We start from the raw sequence: 19,331 nt of genomic DNA on the forward strand, positions 1-19,331 counted from the left end.
CTTAAGTGGTGAGAGTACATTCCTTGCACTCAGCTTTTTGGCCACAGCCCAGTGAAGCCACGGGGTTTAAGCCCCAAAAAGCCCTCTCCCTCTTGCTTTTCTGCAGCCTTAGGGAGAGTTAATACTTGACTTTCGGCTAAGTGTTCAGTTAAATTGGTGGCAAGTCCTGGTGAGGCAGGGCTGAGATGGGGTGAGTTCTGCCAAGTGCTGGGTGGATCCGCTTTGTGCAGAATTGTGATAATGAATTCATCATGGTGTTCTGCATTACTTTTCGTCTTTTAGAATGTTGCTTTAAATTAGTATTTTTCTGGATTACTGAAACTTGGGCATCCCCTTAAGTTTTGCACCTTAGTGATGGTGTCCCACTTGCCTGCCTTAGCCTGGCCTTGGAGCTAGGCCTGGGAGATAGAGGGTTGAAAAGACAAAAGTCCTATCCTTCAAGTTTACATACTAAGGGAAAAGAAATTGAAGTTACCAATTTCAGTGCAGGAAAAAGCAATATAAAACAAGATAATAGGGTAGAAAGTGGGCAGTAGGGGCATTGAGTAATGACTTCGGGTGGTCAAGAGGGCTTAGGAGCTTTGAACCAAGATCTGACTATTGAGTGGGCAGTGCAGAGATCTGTATAATAAGCAGAGGGCAGAGATGGAAAGTGCTTGGCTTGTTTCAGGGCTGTAAGGATGTCTAGAGCGCATTGAGCAAGTGCAAGAGTGGGAGATTAGGTCAGAGGGATAGAAGCCAGATCCTTTAGGATCTTCTATGTTTACATGTGGAGTTTCGAGTTTCTTCTGATTACTGTGGTTAGTTGGAGGGATTTCAGCCAGGGAGTGATTGTTGAATGAATGTTAAAACTATAGTAGCTTTTTGTCTTCTAGGCATTTTTTTTTAAAAGATTTTATTTATTTATTTGACAGAGACACAGCGAGAGAGGGAACACAAGCAGGGGGAGTGGGAGAGGGAGAAGCAGGCTTCCCGTGGAGCAGGGAGCCCGATGCGGGGCTGGATCCCAGGACCCTGGGATCATGACCTGAGCCCAAGGGAGACGCTCAACGACTGAGCCACCCAGGCGCCCCTTCTAGGCATTTAGTAAATGTTAGCCTTAAAGTCTCACAATAACCTTGGCATTATTTTCATTTTTGATTGTGCTTAGAAGTGTAAGTTAATTCTCACAGAACTACACAGCTACTAAGCAGAAATTCCAATCCCATTCTGCTTGATAACTATGTACTTTCCTTTGTGTTATACTGAGGAATGGTAGTATTTGCTGGAGGCCTGATCGTTTATAGTACATTTTCACATTACTTCCCCATTTGGCCTTAGAGATCATCTTTATTCCTCTTTTATTTTCAGATGTAGACAAATGTATGAAATTTGAGGGGAGGAAGGGTTTTCATTAAATTAATTGAGCACCTGGACTATATTGGCTTTTAACCACTGTTTAAAAGATATTTTCCAGCAGTTATTTATTTTTTCAGGAAAATGCTAAGATATATTATTGGAAAAATTAAAATTATTGTAGCAGTATAAGGTAATATACATAGCTAAGCATATTTTATTGCATACTAGAAAAGTTTCTGGAAGTCCTTTTCAGGCTATTAAGTTATTTAATGTTGATTTTAATTGTTAGAGGTTTAATTGATTATTATGAAAAAAAATTTTTTTTAAAGATTATATTTATTTATTTGACAGAGAGAGACACAACAGGAGAGGGAACACAAGCAGGGGGAGTGGGGGAGGGAGAAACAGGCTTCCCGCTGAGCAGGGACCCTGATGCAGGGCTCGATCCCAGGACCCTGGGACCATGACCTGAGCCGAAGGCGGACGCTTAACGACTGAGCCACCCAGGTGCCCCTATTATGAAATATTTTTAACTGACAACTTGTTCAGTGGGTTCATGACCCCCTGTTAATTCATTTTTACTTATTTTTTATTTTTTAAATTTTTCTTATTTTAAAGATTTTATTTATTCATTTGACAGAGAGGGAACACAAGCGGGGGGAGTGGGAGAGGGAGAAGTAGGCTTCCCGCCAAGCAGGGAGCCAGATGCGGGGCTCGATGCGGGCTTGATCCCAGGACCCTGGGATCTTGACCCGAGCCGAAGGCAGACGCTTAATGACTGAGCCACCCAGGTGCCCTCCTGTTAATTTCATTTTTAGTGAGAAACGTAGAAATGGCCATTTTGAATTTTAGTAGATGTCAATAGGTGTATGTAACCTCTTTCTTCCTGTACATTAATATCAGAATTGTTGAGTTTTTAGGTACAAAATGAAGCACAGAGAGAGTTGCCCTCTTTCAGCAAATTCTTATTGCAGACCTATAGCATGCAAGACGTCATAGGGTATCTGGAAATAATTGGGATATGGTACCTGTGCTTGTGCTTACTATCTGGGACTGCCATCTAATAGACATAACAGATGTTCAGTAAATAATCTTTGAATAAAAGCATCATGAGCATAGAGGGGAGGAGATAAGGGGTATAAGATTTAGCAATAGTGCAACACTGGATAAATATATCACGTTACATTGGGAATTTTTAGAGAACAGAGACATTACTTTTATATGCCAGGATAAGGGAATAATCTGTTGGACAGGGTTTCTTAACTTCAGCACTGTTGACATTTTTAGTCAGATAATTTTTTGTTGTGGGGGGCTGTCCTGTGCATTGTAGGGAGTTTAACAGCATCCTCAGCCTCCAACTCCTGCTGTCTCCAAACATTGCCAAGTGTCCCCTCCAAACATTGCCAGATGCCCCTAGGGACAAACCCCTAGATGAAAACCAGTGCTGTTGGGGATGTCTTTTAAGGGACCAGGGAGGAGGGTAGCATGGCATAAGGAACATAATGGGGGAAAGCTTAAATGCGAGTGCAATTATCAGAAAAAATGAATTTGATGTGACATAACGGGAGTGGTGAGTAAAATGGGCCGATAATGGAATGATGCTGGATATGGATATGGATGCACTGTATGCACACTTAGGAGTTAGAGCTTTATTTAGAACACAGTAGGAACCTATTAAGTTGTGGAGTAAAAGAGTGACAAGATCAGAGCCTTGGTTTTTAGGAAAATGAAACTGGCGGTTATGCATGTGTAACCTGAATTAGAGAGCAGATAGAGAGGATGCCTGGAGAGGTCAGGGGCCCATAAAAGTAGTCCAGGAGAGAAGTAATTCTGAACAAGAGTAGTGGTAATAGAATCAGTGAGGATTATTAGAGTGTTTAGGAGAGTAGGATTTAGCAATAAACTGCATGTGAGGAAGAGGAATCAAATATGACTTTTTTTTTTTTTTTTAAAGATGACTGTATTTTAAATTTGAGAGAGAGGGAGAATGGTAGTGCCATTAAGGAAGTGGAGATTACACAGTGAGAATTGGGTTATGGAGGAATATGACAAGTTAAATTTTAAACATAGTGATTGTCTGTTTATGCCTCTTCAAAATTGCTATTCCAGCTGAATGAGTTTTGATTAACTGCTTTTGTAGGCCACTTTGAAATTAGGTTCTGTTGTTTTTTTCTGAACAATATATCAGATTTGTAGACAAATACTTTAGATATAATTGCCTTTTAGGCATCTGTTTAGTGCCTATTGTAGCATAATGTTAGGTCCTGAGGAAACAAGAAGGAAGAAAACACATTTTTGTCTGTTAATGAGACAATGTGAGAGGTCTGGTGGTACATGCTGATCTGCTCCCTGACCTAGGAATAACTTCTTTAGTGGAGTGGAAGCCAATGTCAGTTCACAGACCAGAATCTGCCAATTACTCTGCAGGTGTTCATAAAACACCTACTGATACATGTCTTATATTGTTAGAATTACCTAGGTACTATGATGATTTCTAACCAGCTGTGATGTTCTAATGGACAGGAAGTTTAAAAATTGATCAAAAGCTCTTTTCCACCTTCATTAGTACAGCGCTCACACCTTTTCCCATGGGACTGGGAAAGGGGGTGTGGAGACGGATAAGGGGGGAAATAACTAAACTTTTAATAGCTTCTCGTTTACAGAATGAAATCCAACATTCGAGACTCTTCATAATCTCAATCCAACTTTTCTAATTATTACCTATTAGAAGAGGTCAAGAGAAATTAAGTAATAGTACGTGGTAATATTTAGTAACATGTAGATACACCCTTTTCATTCAAAAAGGAGACCGAAAGAAACTGGGAGACGCAGGTTTGCATGGGCCTTTTGCAGGACAGAATATGGTCTAATGAACAGGTCCTGCTGTATTCTTGAGTTGTGTAGCTCACTGAAAGCCACTTTCATCAAATGTTCTGGTGAAGGTCGAGTGCCTTTCGTGAGCAGAGTGTTACAAGGGAGAGGGATTTTTCTCAAAATAAAATTCTCTGATGTATTTGATAATCTTTGGCCAGCTTTAAAATTCTAAGAATAAATTAGCAAGATAAAATTACTCTGAAAGCACAAAGCTCTAAAGGAAATTTGGCTAATTAATACATTGAAAAGAAACACATTAGCCCACAATAATATAGTTTTAAATCTATGTAGTATATGTGCTTACGAGGATTCATATTACTGTAGATTCCAACAAACAGAGAAAGGCATGCAATTTGGGGAGTTAACTAAATGTCTTGTAATTCTTTAACACTTTAATCATATAGCCTTAATAATTAAATCATTTTTTTCTTCCTCTGGAAAGCCTACCTTGTTGTAACTACTATAAATTTAACATTTATTCATTATCTACCAGGTAGAGCTCTTCTCATAATTGTAGTCCTTCGTGTATCTCATGTTTTCAAAAACTTGAGTCAGCATTTCCAACTTTTCTTCTTTATGGGATAACGGACTTTTCCTACAGTTCTTTTCTTTCTTCTTTTCTTATCCCCTTTCCTTCCCCCTTCCCTTCCCTAAACTAGTTGAATTTACTACTCTTCCTTGTAATGAAGGAGCACACACACCCTGGCAGAACAATGGGGTGTCTCCTGTTTATCAAGTACAGTAAGTACTTAAGTACTCAGTGTTCCTGTCAACACCAAGAGGTCTTTTACAGCTGTGCAGCCTCAAGCAGACATTCCCAGGCTTCCTTCCTCTTTAGGCCCTAATTCTCTGGAGTCTGTCTTCTCACAGAAGACCTAATCATAACCAGGAATCCCATGGTAAATAAGAGCCACTAAACTTCTTTTAAATCTTCTGATGAAAAAATACTGATGAGGATCATGCCGATTCAGCTTTAAGCGCACTTTAAACAGTAATTCTTCTCCTTTCACAAAGGTGACGTCATTTCTTTCATCTGTCAGTGTATTTTAGAGAACCTAGTACATCTCAGCACACCAGCATTCAAACCTGACTTCATATATATTTTAATGAGGAAAGGGAGTATGCAAAACTAGCTGAGTCTTAAGCTCTAACTTCCAGTTTGTAGGAAATACTGTGACTTGAGGAACAAGTTAAATGCCACCCTAGTAGCCTGATCTTCTGAAATGAAAATTCAGTGCAAGGTCATGAAAAGGGGTGGCAGTTGGCAGAGCTGTTCTAGACTTAAACAATGTAACCACAGATTCCATGTGTGATCCTTAGTTGGATCCTGGTCTGAAGAAGCCAATTAAGGCAGCTGGGGAGAACTGAAGACATCTGAATTGGGTACTTGAAGATATTAGGGAAATACTGTGAATTTTGTTATGTGTGATAGATAGTAAATGATTAAGGAGGAGAATGTCCTTATTTTTAACAATGCAAGTGGAAATAAATAATATTTGTAACTTCTAACCAAAAAAATATGAAAACATATCAGTTACTGAAATTAGGTAACATATATCGGTGTTTGTGCCAGTTACCAAATTGTTGCCTCTTGGCAACAAATTTACCCATCATTGCCCTACTTTGTGCTACCGCAGCTGGAGCTGTGTCCTTTGGCACCAAGTTGCTTTGTCAGTAGGGGGTGGTGGAAGGACATGTAGGAGGAAGGGGCTTCTCTTCTTGTTTCTGATCTGGGGCACAGCTGCCCAGGGTGCTCTTGGACCACGTGTTAATAGGGTGCCAAGATATTTAGTCCACATTACTCTGGATGTTTCTGTAAGGGGTTTTTGGATAAAATTAACATTTAAATCAATGAACTTTGAGTAAAGCAGAATGCCCTTCATAATGTGGTTGGCTTCATCTAAACAGTTGAAGGCCTGAAAAAAGACTGGCCTCCCCTGGGCAAGGGAGAATTCTCCAAGCAGACTGCTTTTGGACTGGAACTGCAGCCTCAGTTCCCTGGGCTCTCTCCAGCCTGCTCGCTCACATTGTAATTTTGAACTTGTCAGCCTCCATAAGTCATACCTGCCAATTCCTCCTAGTAAGTCTCACACATCCTATTGGTTCTGTTTCTCTGGAGAATCCTCACTAATGCAGATAGAAACTGATGCTTAACCCAATAACAAGTTTTGCTGACACCCTGGGTGGGAGGCTGCTTGCTTACCATTCCAGAGGGTTTTCTGTTTGCAAGGCCTGATCCACCACCACCTGCAGACCAGCTCTGGCCCAGGGCAGCCCAGGAAACTTTTCTGTTAAGTGGGCCAAAGCCACGCTCTCTCCAGTAGGCTTGATTCCACCTCTGGGGGAAGGGAAGCCCCTTCCAAAGGTGTTCTTCCCTTGGGTACTCTTTCTCAGTCTTCGTGTATGAGTTCACTCTTATCCCCTAATAGCTTATCCTATTATCAGTTAAAAATTCTTATCAAAATTATCCCTGTTCAAATTCATGGTATGGTTTCTGTCTCTTAATTGGACTTTGACTAATACAGTATTTATCATCATATTACTATTATTTTATGTTTGAGGTTTTTCATTAGTTATCCCAAATTTGTGATCATTTATTAAACATTTTACATAAAACAAAGTACTGTTTTTATTTGTGTACTTCTCATAGGAAGAGTCCAAAATATATAACCAGAGTCATGATTGTATTGTATACTTTTTTACTAATACCCTAAGAGAAGATTTATGTAAATTATGTCTTAAAAATATACACATTACTTCCAGCTGAGTTAACTCATTTTTTTTAAGAGAATACTAGTGAGTATTTACACACAATGTAATTTGCTGTGAATTTTCATAAGCTATAAAAGTCTTTATTTTATTTTATTTTTTTAAGATTTTTATTTATTTATTTGAGAGAGAGAATGAGAGACAGAGAGCATGAGAGGGAAGAGGGTCAGAGGGAGAAGCAGACCCCCAGCTGAGCAGGGAGCCCGATGTGGGACTCGATCCCGGGACTCTAGGATCATGACCTGAGCCAAAGGCAGTCGCTTAACCAACTGAGCCACCCAGGCGCCCCAGCTATAAAAGTCTTTAATAATAAATCAATTTAAGCTTTTTTGGAAATAATTTCTACTAAAGATTCATAATCAGCATAGTCCTTCAAGGACTGTACAAGTTCATCCAGCAGAAACTCCCCTTGCATGAAAGTTTCAAGATCATGAAGTGACTTGTTTATTCTGTGATCTGTGACCCGGTTCTGTGGAAAATTATATGTTCTTATTTTCTCTGACCTTCCTTTAGTTCCAACCTATATAAAAAGATATGAGATACAGTTAGATTCAGGGCAACTAAACCTATAAATTTAACTTACCTGGAGATTAAGCTCTTGATTTATAATTTGAAACACAATGTAAGAACCAAGTTTTAAACATTTTGAATCCTCAAATAACATAGGAACATAACAAAAAAAAAGGAATACTGGCTTTAAAGGCCGACAAATTTGTAGCTGATCTTCTCTCTGCCATTTCAGTGCTCTATGACTTCAGGCATTTATTTCAACTTTAGTTTCCCTATCCATAAAATACAAACAAGTAATAGCTACTACACCATGATGATGTAAACATACAGCCTAGCACAGAGATGGTATTCAAATGGTAGCTAAATATATACATATATATATGTAAAATCTCTGTGAATTAATCTGATCATTTTCAGTGATGACAGTGATAAATTCCCATAAATTAATAAAGGGCTGTGTAATTATAAAATTAAATACCAAACAGGAAGAAAGTAGTTCAGTTTGCTTTCCAACTTTCTTCCATAATTTTCAAAGGATTCAAAAATGGGAATTCCATATATCCTTTTTTAGAACTTTGATTAAAAGTCTGAGAAAAGGGGGCGCTGGGTGGCTCAGTCGTTAGGCGTCTGCCTCCGGCTCAGGTCATGGTCCCAGGGTCCTCAGATCGAGCCCCGCATCGAGCTCCCTGCTTGGTGGGAGGCCTGCTTCTCCCTCTCCCACTCCCCCTGCTTGTGTTCCCTCTCTCGCTGTGTCTCTCTCTCTCAAATAAATAAAATCTTTAAAAAAAAATAATAAAAGTCTGAGAAAAGCCCTTGAATATAGAAACCAGGGTAGGGATTTAAAATTACTATAAAACAAAGATAACCCTAGGTTGAGCTACTTGAATTCTTTCCTTATTTTTTTTTTTTTTTTTAAGATTTTATTTATTTATTTGACAGAGAGAGACACAGCGAGAGAGGGAACACAAGCAGGGGGAGTGGGAGAGGGAGAAGCAGGCTTCCCGCTGAGCAGGGAGCCCGATGCGGGGCTCGATCCCGGGACCCTGGGACCATGACCTGAGCCGAAGGCAGACGCTTAACCGAGTGAGCCACCCAGGCGCCCCTCTTTCCTTATTTTAACAAATACATTGGAATAACTTTAACATGTATAAAAACTGGGTTATCTAAAAATACTTTTATCCTTCAGAGCATCTTTTAAATACAGTTTTACCTGAATCTTTCTAGCACTGTATCTTTTACTTGTTTCTTCTTCCAGATACATGCTGTACAGTTTTGCACGTAGCTTCTTCATAGCCATCTCTCTGTTTTTCAGTTGAGATCTCTCTTGTTGGCATTCAGAAACAACACCTGAATAGTGTTATGAGAATTATTAAAGAGTTTTAATAGGAAAAATCTTCATTTATTATCAAGGAATACTCTTTTTCCTTCTTTTTCTTCTACCCTTATAAGGAGAAAAAACAGAACTCTAATAAAAAAGGAAGACTATTAACAAATGACTTTTATAGGGTTCTTAGAAAACTGAAAATATATTCATATTGGAGGCAGACATACTGAACAATAAGCACTAAGCATTTAATATGGATTGTTTTCCCATACCCTTAGCTAGCCACCATAATTTTTTTAAAGTAATAATTACTCATCACTGAACAAAAATAAAGCTAATCCTACTACTAGAGATAGTCACTATTCACATTTTTATGAGGATTTTCATCCATTTTTTTCCTATTCCTGTTTACATACTATGTATTACATGGACATCATAAAGTTTAACTCGAGGATTTCCTCATATTTTAAAAAACAAAAACCTATCAGTCTGCTCCTATAAACCACTGCTGATCCATGGGAATTATGCCTATTTGAGACTGGTCACAGCAAGAGATTCCTGTATTCTTTCTAGGTAACAGAGGTTTGCTATCTGCATGCTTTACCACATGTAAATCTCTGCAGTAATGACTGTAAAGCACATTTAGTGCTCCCTGATAGCAGACAGAAGACTTAAGAAATAGTTAGATATAGCTCCACTGCCTATCTACAGTCAGAACTGCTGGAGGTTTGTGGGTGGACTTCATGGAGAAGCAGGCCTAGAAGTTAAGTACAGAATTTTGCAGGTGAGCATGTTTCTAGGTAGCGAGTCCAAACTTTCATTTTCTCAAAGGAGTCTATGTCTCCTCCCTTCAAAGAAGGCTAAGAAATAGTGATTTAGAGCACTTTCTGATAAAGAAGAACCTATGATAATGACTTCATTCTGAGGATTTTCTTTAATTTATTTATTTTATTAAATTTTAAAAAATTTTTAAAAAGATTTTATTTGCCAGAGAGAGAGGGAGAGTACAAGCCACCTAGGTGCCCCTATATTTTTTTATTTTAGGTAGGCTCCACACCAATGTGGGGCTTGAACTCACAGCTCTGAGATCAAAAGTCACATGTTGTACCTGACTAAGCCAGCCAGGTGCCCCGGATTTTCTTTTAATAGTGATATTTACTAAGTATAAGCTTCAGGAAGCTACCTGGAAGCACTCTCCACACCTTTTCTTTATGGTCACCAGTATGGAAATTCTCTGGGCTTAGATCCCTCCGTCTTCCTGGCTTTGCAATTATCCTGCAGAGTTTCATCTAAGGATTCTAAATGAAGTATTTAATAATAATATATACTATAATAATAGTATATATTCTGGTAATTAAGGATCTATTACAGTGGAGAATTAGTCAAGTTATTCAGAATTTGATTTCTTTCTTCAAAGTTTCATGCTGAAGGGATAAGTACATACCTGTTGGAAGATGAACTATCCGGACAGCACTGTCCGTGGTATTTACATGCTGTCCTCCAGCTCCACTGGCTCGCTTAGTATCAATTCGCAAATCTTTTGGGTTAATCACCAGATTAATCTATACACAAGAGGAAATACTGGGACTTAAAAATATCACATGTATATGAACTGTTCAAAGGCAAGAACTACCCATTTATAAATATAAATACATGTCATGTATAGAATTAATAGAAGATTAAGAAGGTTTTAATTTTAAGAACATAAAGTAGTTGGAATACCATTTTTAAAACGTCTATTTTTTAGAAGAGTGGTGGATCAAAATATAATACAAAACAAAAACAAGCCCTCCAAATCCTCAAAAACTAGACTTCTCTGTAAAATTACCCTCTCCTTACCACATGAACAGAAGAACTTAGTTAATATTAGAAATGGGAATACAGGAACTAATGTGAGCTTCTGTGGATTATTTCTGAGTTTAAAAAGACAACACAGGAAAAAAACAATGCTAGTTTAAGAACAATGGGAAGACTTATTTTGTTTAATTTTAAATAAAGGAGGACTTAAACATATTTGGAGGCAGGGGAGAGGCACATGAGAACAGCACAGGGCAAAGCCAAGAAGTCATACATACACTGGGATCCAACATCAATGTAATGCTCGTGTTACGTCTGGAACACTAGATTTAAAAAGCTCTGTTTCATGAACAGCTGTGGACCCTCTGTGACACGTCCACAACCCTGGCAGCAGGCCTCCTACCATTCATAGGCCCTCAGTGTCTCCCTACGTGGCTCCTTTGTACGGTTGCTAGAACCATTAAATATGGACTTCGGCCCATCTTCTCCTGTAAACCACTTCCATCTCCAACATGCTTAAACCAAAATGACTAGGATCTAGATGTGGCTCCTGCCATGTATTCTACTGCATGCTCTTCCTTAACTGTTCTGTGCCACATCTAGGATTTACACAAAAATTAGATCTAAAGAAAGGAATTTAGAGTCAAACAGCACCTTTCCCCCAAATTAATAGAAACCCTCAATTAAACTTCCTTTTCCACCAGTCATTCATACTTCATCCTGGAAAAACAAGTCATATATTTCTTACCACTTTCAGCAGAACGAATGGAAGCAAAACAACTTTTTTTTTTTTTTTACAAATACATAAACTGAGAATTTGCTTGTGAGAATGAAGCGTATTCATTATGAGCACTGTTACAATATATTTCCATTTTAGTGTGATTGGGTTATGAAGCAGCAATTCTGTTAAGTAGTTACTCTTATTAAAACACGACTCTTACTATTAACACTGGGAAAGTCAGACAAAGCAAAAATCGTTATGAAAGTAATCAGTAAACCCTATTTAAAGTAGATTAATAATGTTTCTTCTATAGAGATGATCTCAGAATAACTACTTTAAGCTTAGTGGTGGAGAAAAATTAATGAATAGTGCAACATTAGGTCCTTTATACATCTTCATAAATTGTTACCATCTGTTGTGAAATCACACTTTTTGGACGGAGGTAAGAGATTCTCCAAAAAACCCAAAATATGTGATGAAGGCCAAATGATAAGAAAAGGAATTTAGTACTAAATATCAGTTTAGTAAAATGAGTTGTTACTATGGGGGCAGTGCTGAGCCCAGGATTCCAAGGCGAGACTGTGATGCCTTACCTCGGTTGGCTGGGGTAATATTGCTACAGTCATGGTGCTGGTATGGATGCGGCCTTGCTTCTCTGTCTTTGGCACTCTTTGTACTCTGTGCACACCACCTTCAAATTTCATGTGCTTATAGGCTTCTAAACCCCCAATGCTGGCAGATGCATGTCTAAGGCCACCTTGAAAATAATTGGAAAACAATTATTATTCTTGTGATTTATAAACAACTGACCATCACTTCCACCATCTTGAAATTACACTGAAAAGAGCTACAAAACAACAGAAGCATACAGAATGTAAAACACATTGAAAAACCTTAGCAAGTCCATGATATTCAGTGTTTTAATATTTAATACCTTTATTGCTAACAACCACTAAACATAAAGCATTTATGGTATTAATGAACTGATTGAATAACATATCTAAAAGGCTCCTTTTTTTTTTTTTTTTTTTAAAGATTTTATTTATTTGACAGAGAGAGACACAGCGAGACAGGGAACACAAGCTGGGGGAGCGGGAGAGGGAGAAGCAGACTCCCCGCTGAGCAGGGAGCCCGATGCGGGGCTCGATCCCAGGGCCCTGAGATCATGACCTGAGCCGAAGGCAGACGCTTAACCATCTGAGCCACCCAGGCGCCCCTAAAAGGCCCCTTTTAAAAGACCATTAATCATTTAATGGTGAGTAGTGAATGACTAACATCTTATAGACCACTTCAAAATTGGCATATTTGTATTCAAAATTATTAAGTGAATGATGAGCATAAAATCAGGTAAGCTTCCTTATCAATAAATTCTAAAGCTTAGTCGTAGTCTTTCCAACCCTTATCCTAGTACACATGTAGATAAACTAAATCTGTACTCTTCCCAAAACGACTTAAACAGTTTACTGACCTATTTCACTTGGAAAATATTCCAGGGTTTCAAAATGCCATCTTTTAAATGCAGCATATTGCTGATACATATCAAACATCTCTGAAGTAAACAACATTGCCTCCTGACCCCCAACTCCTGCAGTTACCTCCAAGATCAAATCATTTTCATCTGTTTCTTCTGAGGGAACCAAAAGTAAAATAATCTGTAAATACAAAAATATCACCCCTCCTATAATTAGGAATTATTTAAAACTTAACAAAAAATAAAGCTAAATGATTAGATGCAGGATTTTAAATACTGTATTAAAGTTTCTCTAAGCAAACAGTATTGCTGATTGCTCTTCAACTATCTTGCCAATGAGAACCATCTAGTAATGCATAACTTCTATAAAATATTAGTATAACAACTATATTATAAATGCTGTAAGGTCCAGCTGAAACTTATATTGCATTGCATTGTTTTGTTTCTTTTTGATGTTCATGTATAATTTTATGTGAGTTCTCTGTTCAGTTAATTAAGAGTTTGTGAGTAGGACACTATATTGTATAGAATGCAAAAGAAGATTCTAACTCTATCCTTCTGAAATCTATAGCTTACTACAGCAGAAAAGAAAAAAAAACCCTCACATTGTATCTTCTTAAGCTTCTTTAATTTGGAAGAGAACATATGTCCTTTTATTTCACAAAATTAGAAAATGGGTAGAAGGCAAGTTACATGAGACTTTTCACTTCATAGTGGAACTTTCCCTCTGGAATGGGTGGTAAGGACATTAACTTTTGATGAGTCCATTATTTGATTAAAGACAGAATCTTTAAATTAAGCTCCCCCTTTTCTGGGCTCCTTCCTCACCTCGCCATGTCCTTTTACTTATATCCTCAGAGATAACTACTGTAAATCTTTAAGCTCTGGTTTCCAGAATGAGCAAAGAGTGGTTCTTATTTAATATAATGATTACTATTCATCTAATGCCTATGGATTCTCCTAGATATAAAACCAAAGCACCACAATTCAGTTCTAAAAGCCCAAGGGCCCACTCTAGGCCTGGCACTCTAATACTGCCAGAGACACAAACGTAAAGAAATATTCCTGCTGCCAAGCAGCTCACTATCTACCACTCCTCCATAACCTCTTCTACCCATTGTCTACCCCCACCCTCACCTCTCTTAAATAACCTAAAGAGGGGGCAGATATAATACTGATATTTATTTCATTACTTTTCCAAAAAATCCTATCAACGTTGACAGTCACCTTTTTTTCATGGCTCTCCAATCCTTTTGGTATGATAAAAATAGGACCACATGGAGTAGGCTTTTTCCTGCTTTAAAAAAGTTTATAATTCTAAATAATAACAAGCTACTTAGTTCTTGAGTTGTTTTTATAAACTTCTAATAAAATTCATTAGAAGTAATAGCACAAATGCTTTTTATTCTTTGCAGATACCATACCTGATGCTTCAGCTGAGTGATTTCTTTTTGACGTGAGCTTATTTCATTTTCTGCAAGTTTCCTTAAGTCTTCATTTTCATCTGCGAAAATAAAGCAGTAAGTTAAGTTTTCCTTAATGTCAAACTGCCAACAGAATTCAAAGTCATTATTTTATTATTATTGTAGCTGAAGGGAAAAATAAAATGTCTTTCTTGTCCTTTAATAACTGCCATTAATTAAAAGTGGCATTTTATGCATTAGTTTTTATTTATTTTATTTTATTAACTTAAAACAAAAAACATTTTTCCTGATGACAGAAGTATAAGGAAAATAAAAAGAATCTACAAAAAAATAAAGAAGCTATTAAACTATTCTATAATTCTACCTCCATGAAATATTCGTATTAAAAAATATGCTTTTAGTTTTCCAACTTAGACTACTAACAAATACAATGAGTAGTTAAACCAGAAGGGGAATTGAAGGTTCCATCAGTTAAACCACAATGGAATTAAAAAATAGAAAGTTATATTGTCTCTTTAACAAACATTTCATTAATATAAAATAAATATCCACCAAGTATTTAGATCCTGCCTCACGTTCACAGAATGTTTACATGAAGTACTTCCCCCCGCAACTCGCTTTACTCTTTTACTTCCTCTTTTGAGTTTTCATTTTTATCTTACAAAATATACCTTCTCATCCCTCTATCCTATGGACAACATGCAACCTAGAGAAAGGAGAGAAGAGAAATTTTTTTTAGCTCTTACACATAGCTCTCTTTGAGCAGCTCACTTTGGTGAAAGATCGGACTGTTCCAAAGTATCAGTTTGTATGTTTGTTCATTTATGAAGATCCAACTATGCTGGGAATTAGAGATGATAATATGTAAGACCTGCTCTCAAGGCAGGGTTTTAGATAATTTTAGTTTCTTTATAATTTTCTAGGGGAGAAAAACAAAGAATAACAACCTAAAACACTAGGTGATTAAATATTAAAATGGTAGCACACTAGAAGATTGTTTTTGTGTTTATTTTGGGGATGGGCAGAAAATGGAAAGCAGCATTAACTCAAGGAGAGGTAACAACACAAACCGTGAGATAAGCAATGATGGGAAGTGTTGGTGGAAAGGCAGGAAATTATTCTGGCAAGAATCTGGCATGGAAGAAATTTGGTGAAATGGCAAATGGGTTGAAACAGAAAAAGGAAAAATGAATTCTAGTCCTAGTTCAACCACTAAGGTTCTCTTAGGGGCCAACATTGACAATTTCTCTGAGTCTCCATTATCTTGAGAAAAATGAAGGAGCTGGGCTGGATGACCTCTAAGGTGACTTTCAGTTCTGAAGTGCAGTTCTTCTGTAAGGCTAAGCAGATTGGAATTAAAGTCTAGAAGTAATTTAATTTTAATACTACATTTTATTTGTTAAGCCAGTATACCCAAACCATTATCATTTCAACATGTACTTTAAAAATATTAAAAATTATGTTTTTATATTAGGTCTCTGAAATCTGTTGTGTTATTTTATCCTTACAGTACATCTCAATTCAGACTAGCTACATCATAGGTGCTCGTCAGCCATATATGGCTGCTGGCTCTAGAGGGTTTAAACTGAGTAGTTATTTCTAGGCAATGGAAATACACTAGTTCTTTCTCATTCAGTATTGTTAATCAACATGTTTACTGGGCACCTATCACAGGTAAAAGGGTCTTTTTCTCTTCAACCTTTCAAGTACCGACTTGTTGTCACCCCCTCTTTTCCTATGCAAACTTCAGGAGATTAAATGCCATGTTTATTATTTCTCTTGTTAATTCTCATTTACTTCTCAAGTTCTTACACTGGATTTCATAATCATATCAATAATACCATTTTTATTAAAATCACCCATGACAAAATTGCCAAATCTAAAGGCTTATTTCAGTGTGAGCTGAAAAGGTGAGCCCTTTTTAAGTCAGGTATCAACAATCCCTAACTTGAAATTTTAGTTGGTTTTTATACCTTCATTTATCTTGTTCAAGGTCCCAAAGTTCTGCTTGTTCTTTCTTGATCTTTTATAACTTCCTCCTCTGCCTGCTCCTCAAATACTATGTATTTCTGTCTTTGTTAGCGTCTTATTTGTATCCTCTACAAATTCTTCCTGAGTACTCTCATCTGCTTCCAAGCTTTACCTTATCAGGTATATGCTGAGAGTTCTCATATGATTATTCAGGCTCAGTTTTTCGCCTATGCCAGTAGTTTTTTCTCCTAGATCATGATCTTCATCTGAATTTCTTTATCTGAATGTCCTTACAGGTACTCCTAGCTAAATATGGCTGCCCGTTCAGCACAAAACATCTTTCTCCTAAAATTTACCCAACTTTTATATTCTCATCTTACAGTACCACTCATGTTCTGAACCCAGAAGCTTAAGATTTTTCTTAGAATTCTGGCTCTTCACCCTTCCCAGGACATAAGCTGCCAAATGCAGATTATTGTTAGAATGTCTTGTTGGTGAGGTCCCTGCTTACCACCACCTCTTCCTTGGACTGTTTTAACAGCCTCCTCACTGGCCTGTCAGCCAGTGGGGTCCCTGGAAAATACTACCAATCCATCTTCAACACCGAGGCCAACATTAATCCTTCTTTAAAAAGATGTCACTTCTCTGCTTAAAAACATGTGCTAACTTCCCACAGTCTGTAAGAACAAATCCAGATTCTTTGTCAGGAAGGGTTCTTAACTGTCTTTCTGGTTTTAAGTTTCTATTACATTATTGACACCCACACCTACTCTGTGCTCCTGCTATACTCTAATCTTCCAGTTTGGTACTTTCTTCTTGCAGGTCACCTCTGCCTTCAGTCTCCTTCTCTTGCACTGTCTGGCAACCTCCTGTATTCCCTTCAAGATCCATTTAAATGCCACCTTTTGCTTTTTATAACATTGCTCTTTATTGCAGAAATTAAAACAAGCACTTATCCACTTATATTTTTACTTCTTATACATTGCTCTTCTTCACTAGGCTGTAAACTAAAAAGTAGTTCCCTATTTTTTTGGTAATTAGAGGTGTCTGACAAAGTAACTCAGGAATTGCTGAATGCTATTTTCTATCGTTATATAAAGGTGAGTTGTGTTCTGCCAGTAACAATTTTCTAACATTCTGTTTCTCTATAGCTTGATTTTTAAAATATTTAAACCTTAAATCCACTTGATTTTTAAGCTTGGTTTAAGCTATGAAACCAATTTAATTTTCCCCCAAAGTATTTTTCCCAATACAGTTAATTCTTTCTTCCACTTCGGGGCATCTACTTTTTATCTTAAATCACTTAATTTAGATGCTCCTTACCTCTCACTTAGACTATTGCATTAGTCTTCTGTTTTCCATGGCATCTGCAATCTCGTTCTAGGTTGCCTTTGAAACTACCTCAGATCAAGCTTTCTAAGCAAGAAAGCCATTTCTAACATTCACTCCCTCAATCTAAAAGCTTCCACTGGCTCCCTTCTGCCAACAGGATAAAATCAACCTTTTTAGATTAGTATTTCACACCCTCACCCTTATAAAGTGTTTCAACCTGCCACTCTCCATAATCTTTCCCCTTCCTTGGTTAACAAAGAGTACAGTGATTGAAAGCATAAGATTTGGAGTCAGTCCAATCCAAACTCCATTCCTTAAAAGCTGTTTAGCCTGAGCAGTTATTTTACATCTATGCCTCATGTTCCTCTTCTGGTGCGTGAGGCTAATAGTACCTACTTCATAGTTCGGTATGTGAACTGGATGAGTTAATACATAAAAATAGTTTAAGAAAACTGAGCCTGAATAATAGAGTATGGTAAAATTTGATCAGTAAAGGTTAAACTATTCTTAGTATCCTCTAAGGGTGGACCTTTATCCCTGCACAAGGCCTTCCCAACAAGTTCTCCTTGCTTTCCCTAGGTGTCTTTTCACGTATCTGTTCTCACGTTTCATCTGTGGTATTAATTTTCTCTCCCTGAATACACTGTGACCCTCTCTAGAGCCATGCTAGCCAAAGGGAGGTGTAGAAATGCAGAAACTTAGGACCCATCCATGTTTGAATGCACACCCAATCACCGAGGAAACTTGTTAAAAACGCCAACTTCTAGGTCTCGGATTCTGAGTCCAGGGTCTGGCTATGCACCTCTCTCGGCACTATCGCAGGTGGTCTCTTTACCACTCTTTGAGAAACACTGCTCTCAAGCCCGTAACAGAGACAGTCCCTTACTTGTCCTTGCTGAGCTAAAGATCTGCCAGACGGCAGGCAATCAATAAACTTAAATTCTGTAAAAGGGGGCGGAGCATTGTGTCAAGGGACTATAAGGGCTCAAACAGGAAAAGATGGGATGAGAATGCACACAACGATGCCTTGACCTCTGATTTAAACCAAAAAGGGTTGCAACTGAGGAAAGAACTTCTAACTCGGGGAGGTGTGAACACCTGACCAGGGGCATAGTGGGAAAAGCAAACGAAGAATCAAGAATCGGCTTTGAATCCCGTTCCCCTGGGCCCGGCCCTCACCGTATAGCAAGTGCTCGGTCTCCTGCAGCTCCTGCTCCTTTTCGCTCAGCAGTCTGGCCGCCGCCAGCAGCTCAGACCCCCTGACCTGCGACTGGGCTTCAGCTCCTGCCTGACGCTCCAAGAAGGTCCGCAGGGGCCCGCCGCGAGCGAACAGCTCCTCCAGCGGCAGGCGTCCGCAGTTTAGGTGCCGGCGGGCCGGGCTGACAACCTGGCGGGCCCACAAACACCGAGCAGCGCCCCGAAGAAGCTGGGACCGCATAGCTGAACGGCAACCGCCGAGCTCGACCAGAGCCGGAAGTTTCGGATGGCGAATCTCGCGACACCGCGCGGAGTTTGGAATCCGGCGAGAACTGGCCGTGACCAGCCCGGCGCACGCGCCAGTTTTAAAAGGCCTCCCGAAAGCCTCGGTGGGAACTTTGTGGCAAGCATTTAAACGCCTTATTATTCGCGGAGGCCGGAAGGGGGCGGAGCGGGGAGTGATCCGAGTGGGTCCCGGAGATTCCCCGGCTCGTTTAGAAGCTGGGTCCGAAACGCCGCCTTGAATGTGCTGGGGCGGTGTGTTGGGCAGGAAGGGGATGCTGAAGGTTGCCCCTCGGTTTTCTGATCTCGAGGATTTATTTC

At 38.7% G+C, this 19,331-nt stretch overlaps 1 protein-coding gene and 1 long non-coding RNA gene across 11 annotated transcripts in view; one reads left to right on the top strand and one right to left on the bottom strand.

Moving 5' to 3' along the window:
* The window catches only part of LOC123836753 (uncharacterized), a 33,308-nt gene that overhangs the window by 799 nt on the left and 13,178 nt on the right, over positions 1-19,331 (top strand). For all 5 annotated transcript variants that reach the window (XR_010413811.1, XR_008505427.2, XR_006789054.3 and 2 more), the window contains exons 2-3: positions 12,369-12,588; positions 14,220-14,324. This is a non-coding gene — a long non-coding RNA (uncharacterized LOC123836753). The remainder of the gene's footprint in view (positions 1-12,368; positions 12,589-14,219; positions 14,325-19,331) is intronic.
* Positions 7,043-19,308, bottom strand: MTRF1L (mitochondrial translation release factor 1 like). 6 transcript variants are annotated; one of them, XM_045865773.3, is made up of 8 exons: positions 18,711-18,849; positions 14,975-15,069; positions 14,229-14,308; positions 12,802-12,985; positions 11,927-12,090; positions 10,260-10,377; positions 8,702-8,838; positions 7,043-7,501 (listed from the first exon to the last, which is right to left on the bottom strand). In XM_045865773.3, the coding sequence occupies exons 2-8, from the start codon at positions 14,976-14,978 to the stop codon at positions 7,301-7,303; spliced, it is 888 nt and encodes a 295-aa protein (XP_045721729.1). In that variant the 5' UTR covers positions 14,979-15,069; positions 18,711-18,849; the 3' UTR covers positions 7,043-7,300. The 6 variants fall into 6 exon arrangements, 4 of the variants coding, with proteins under 4 accessions (XP_045721729.1, XP_045721727.1, XP_045721730.1 ...); XM_045865771.3 differs by lacking the exon at positions 14,975-15,069 and having other exon boundaries at positions 18,711-19,285; XM_045865774.3 differs by lacking the exons at positions 14,975-15,069; positions 18,711-18,849 and having other exon boundaries at positions 12,802-12,960.

Source organism: Mirounga angustirostris, unplaced genomic scaffold (assembly GCF_029215605.1).
Source record: "Mirounga angustirostris isolate CCGP_5_RB_7025 unplaced genomic scaffold, mMirAng1.0.hap1 SCAF_8, whole genome shotgun sequence".
NCBI classification, from domain to species: Eukaryota; Metazoa; Chordata; class Mammalia; order Carnivora; family Phocidae; genus Mirounga; species Mirounga angustirostris.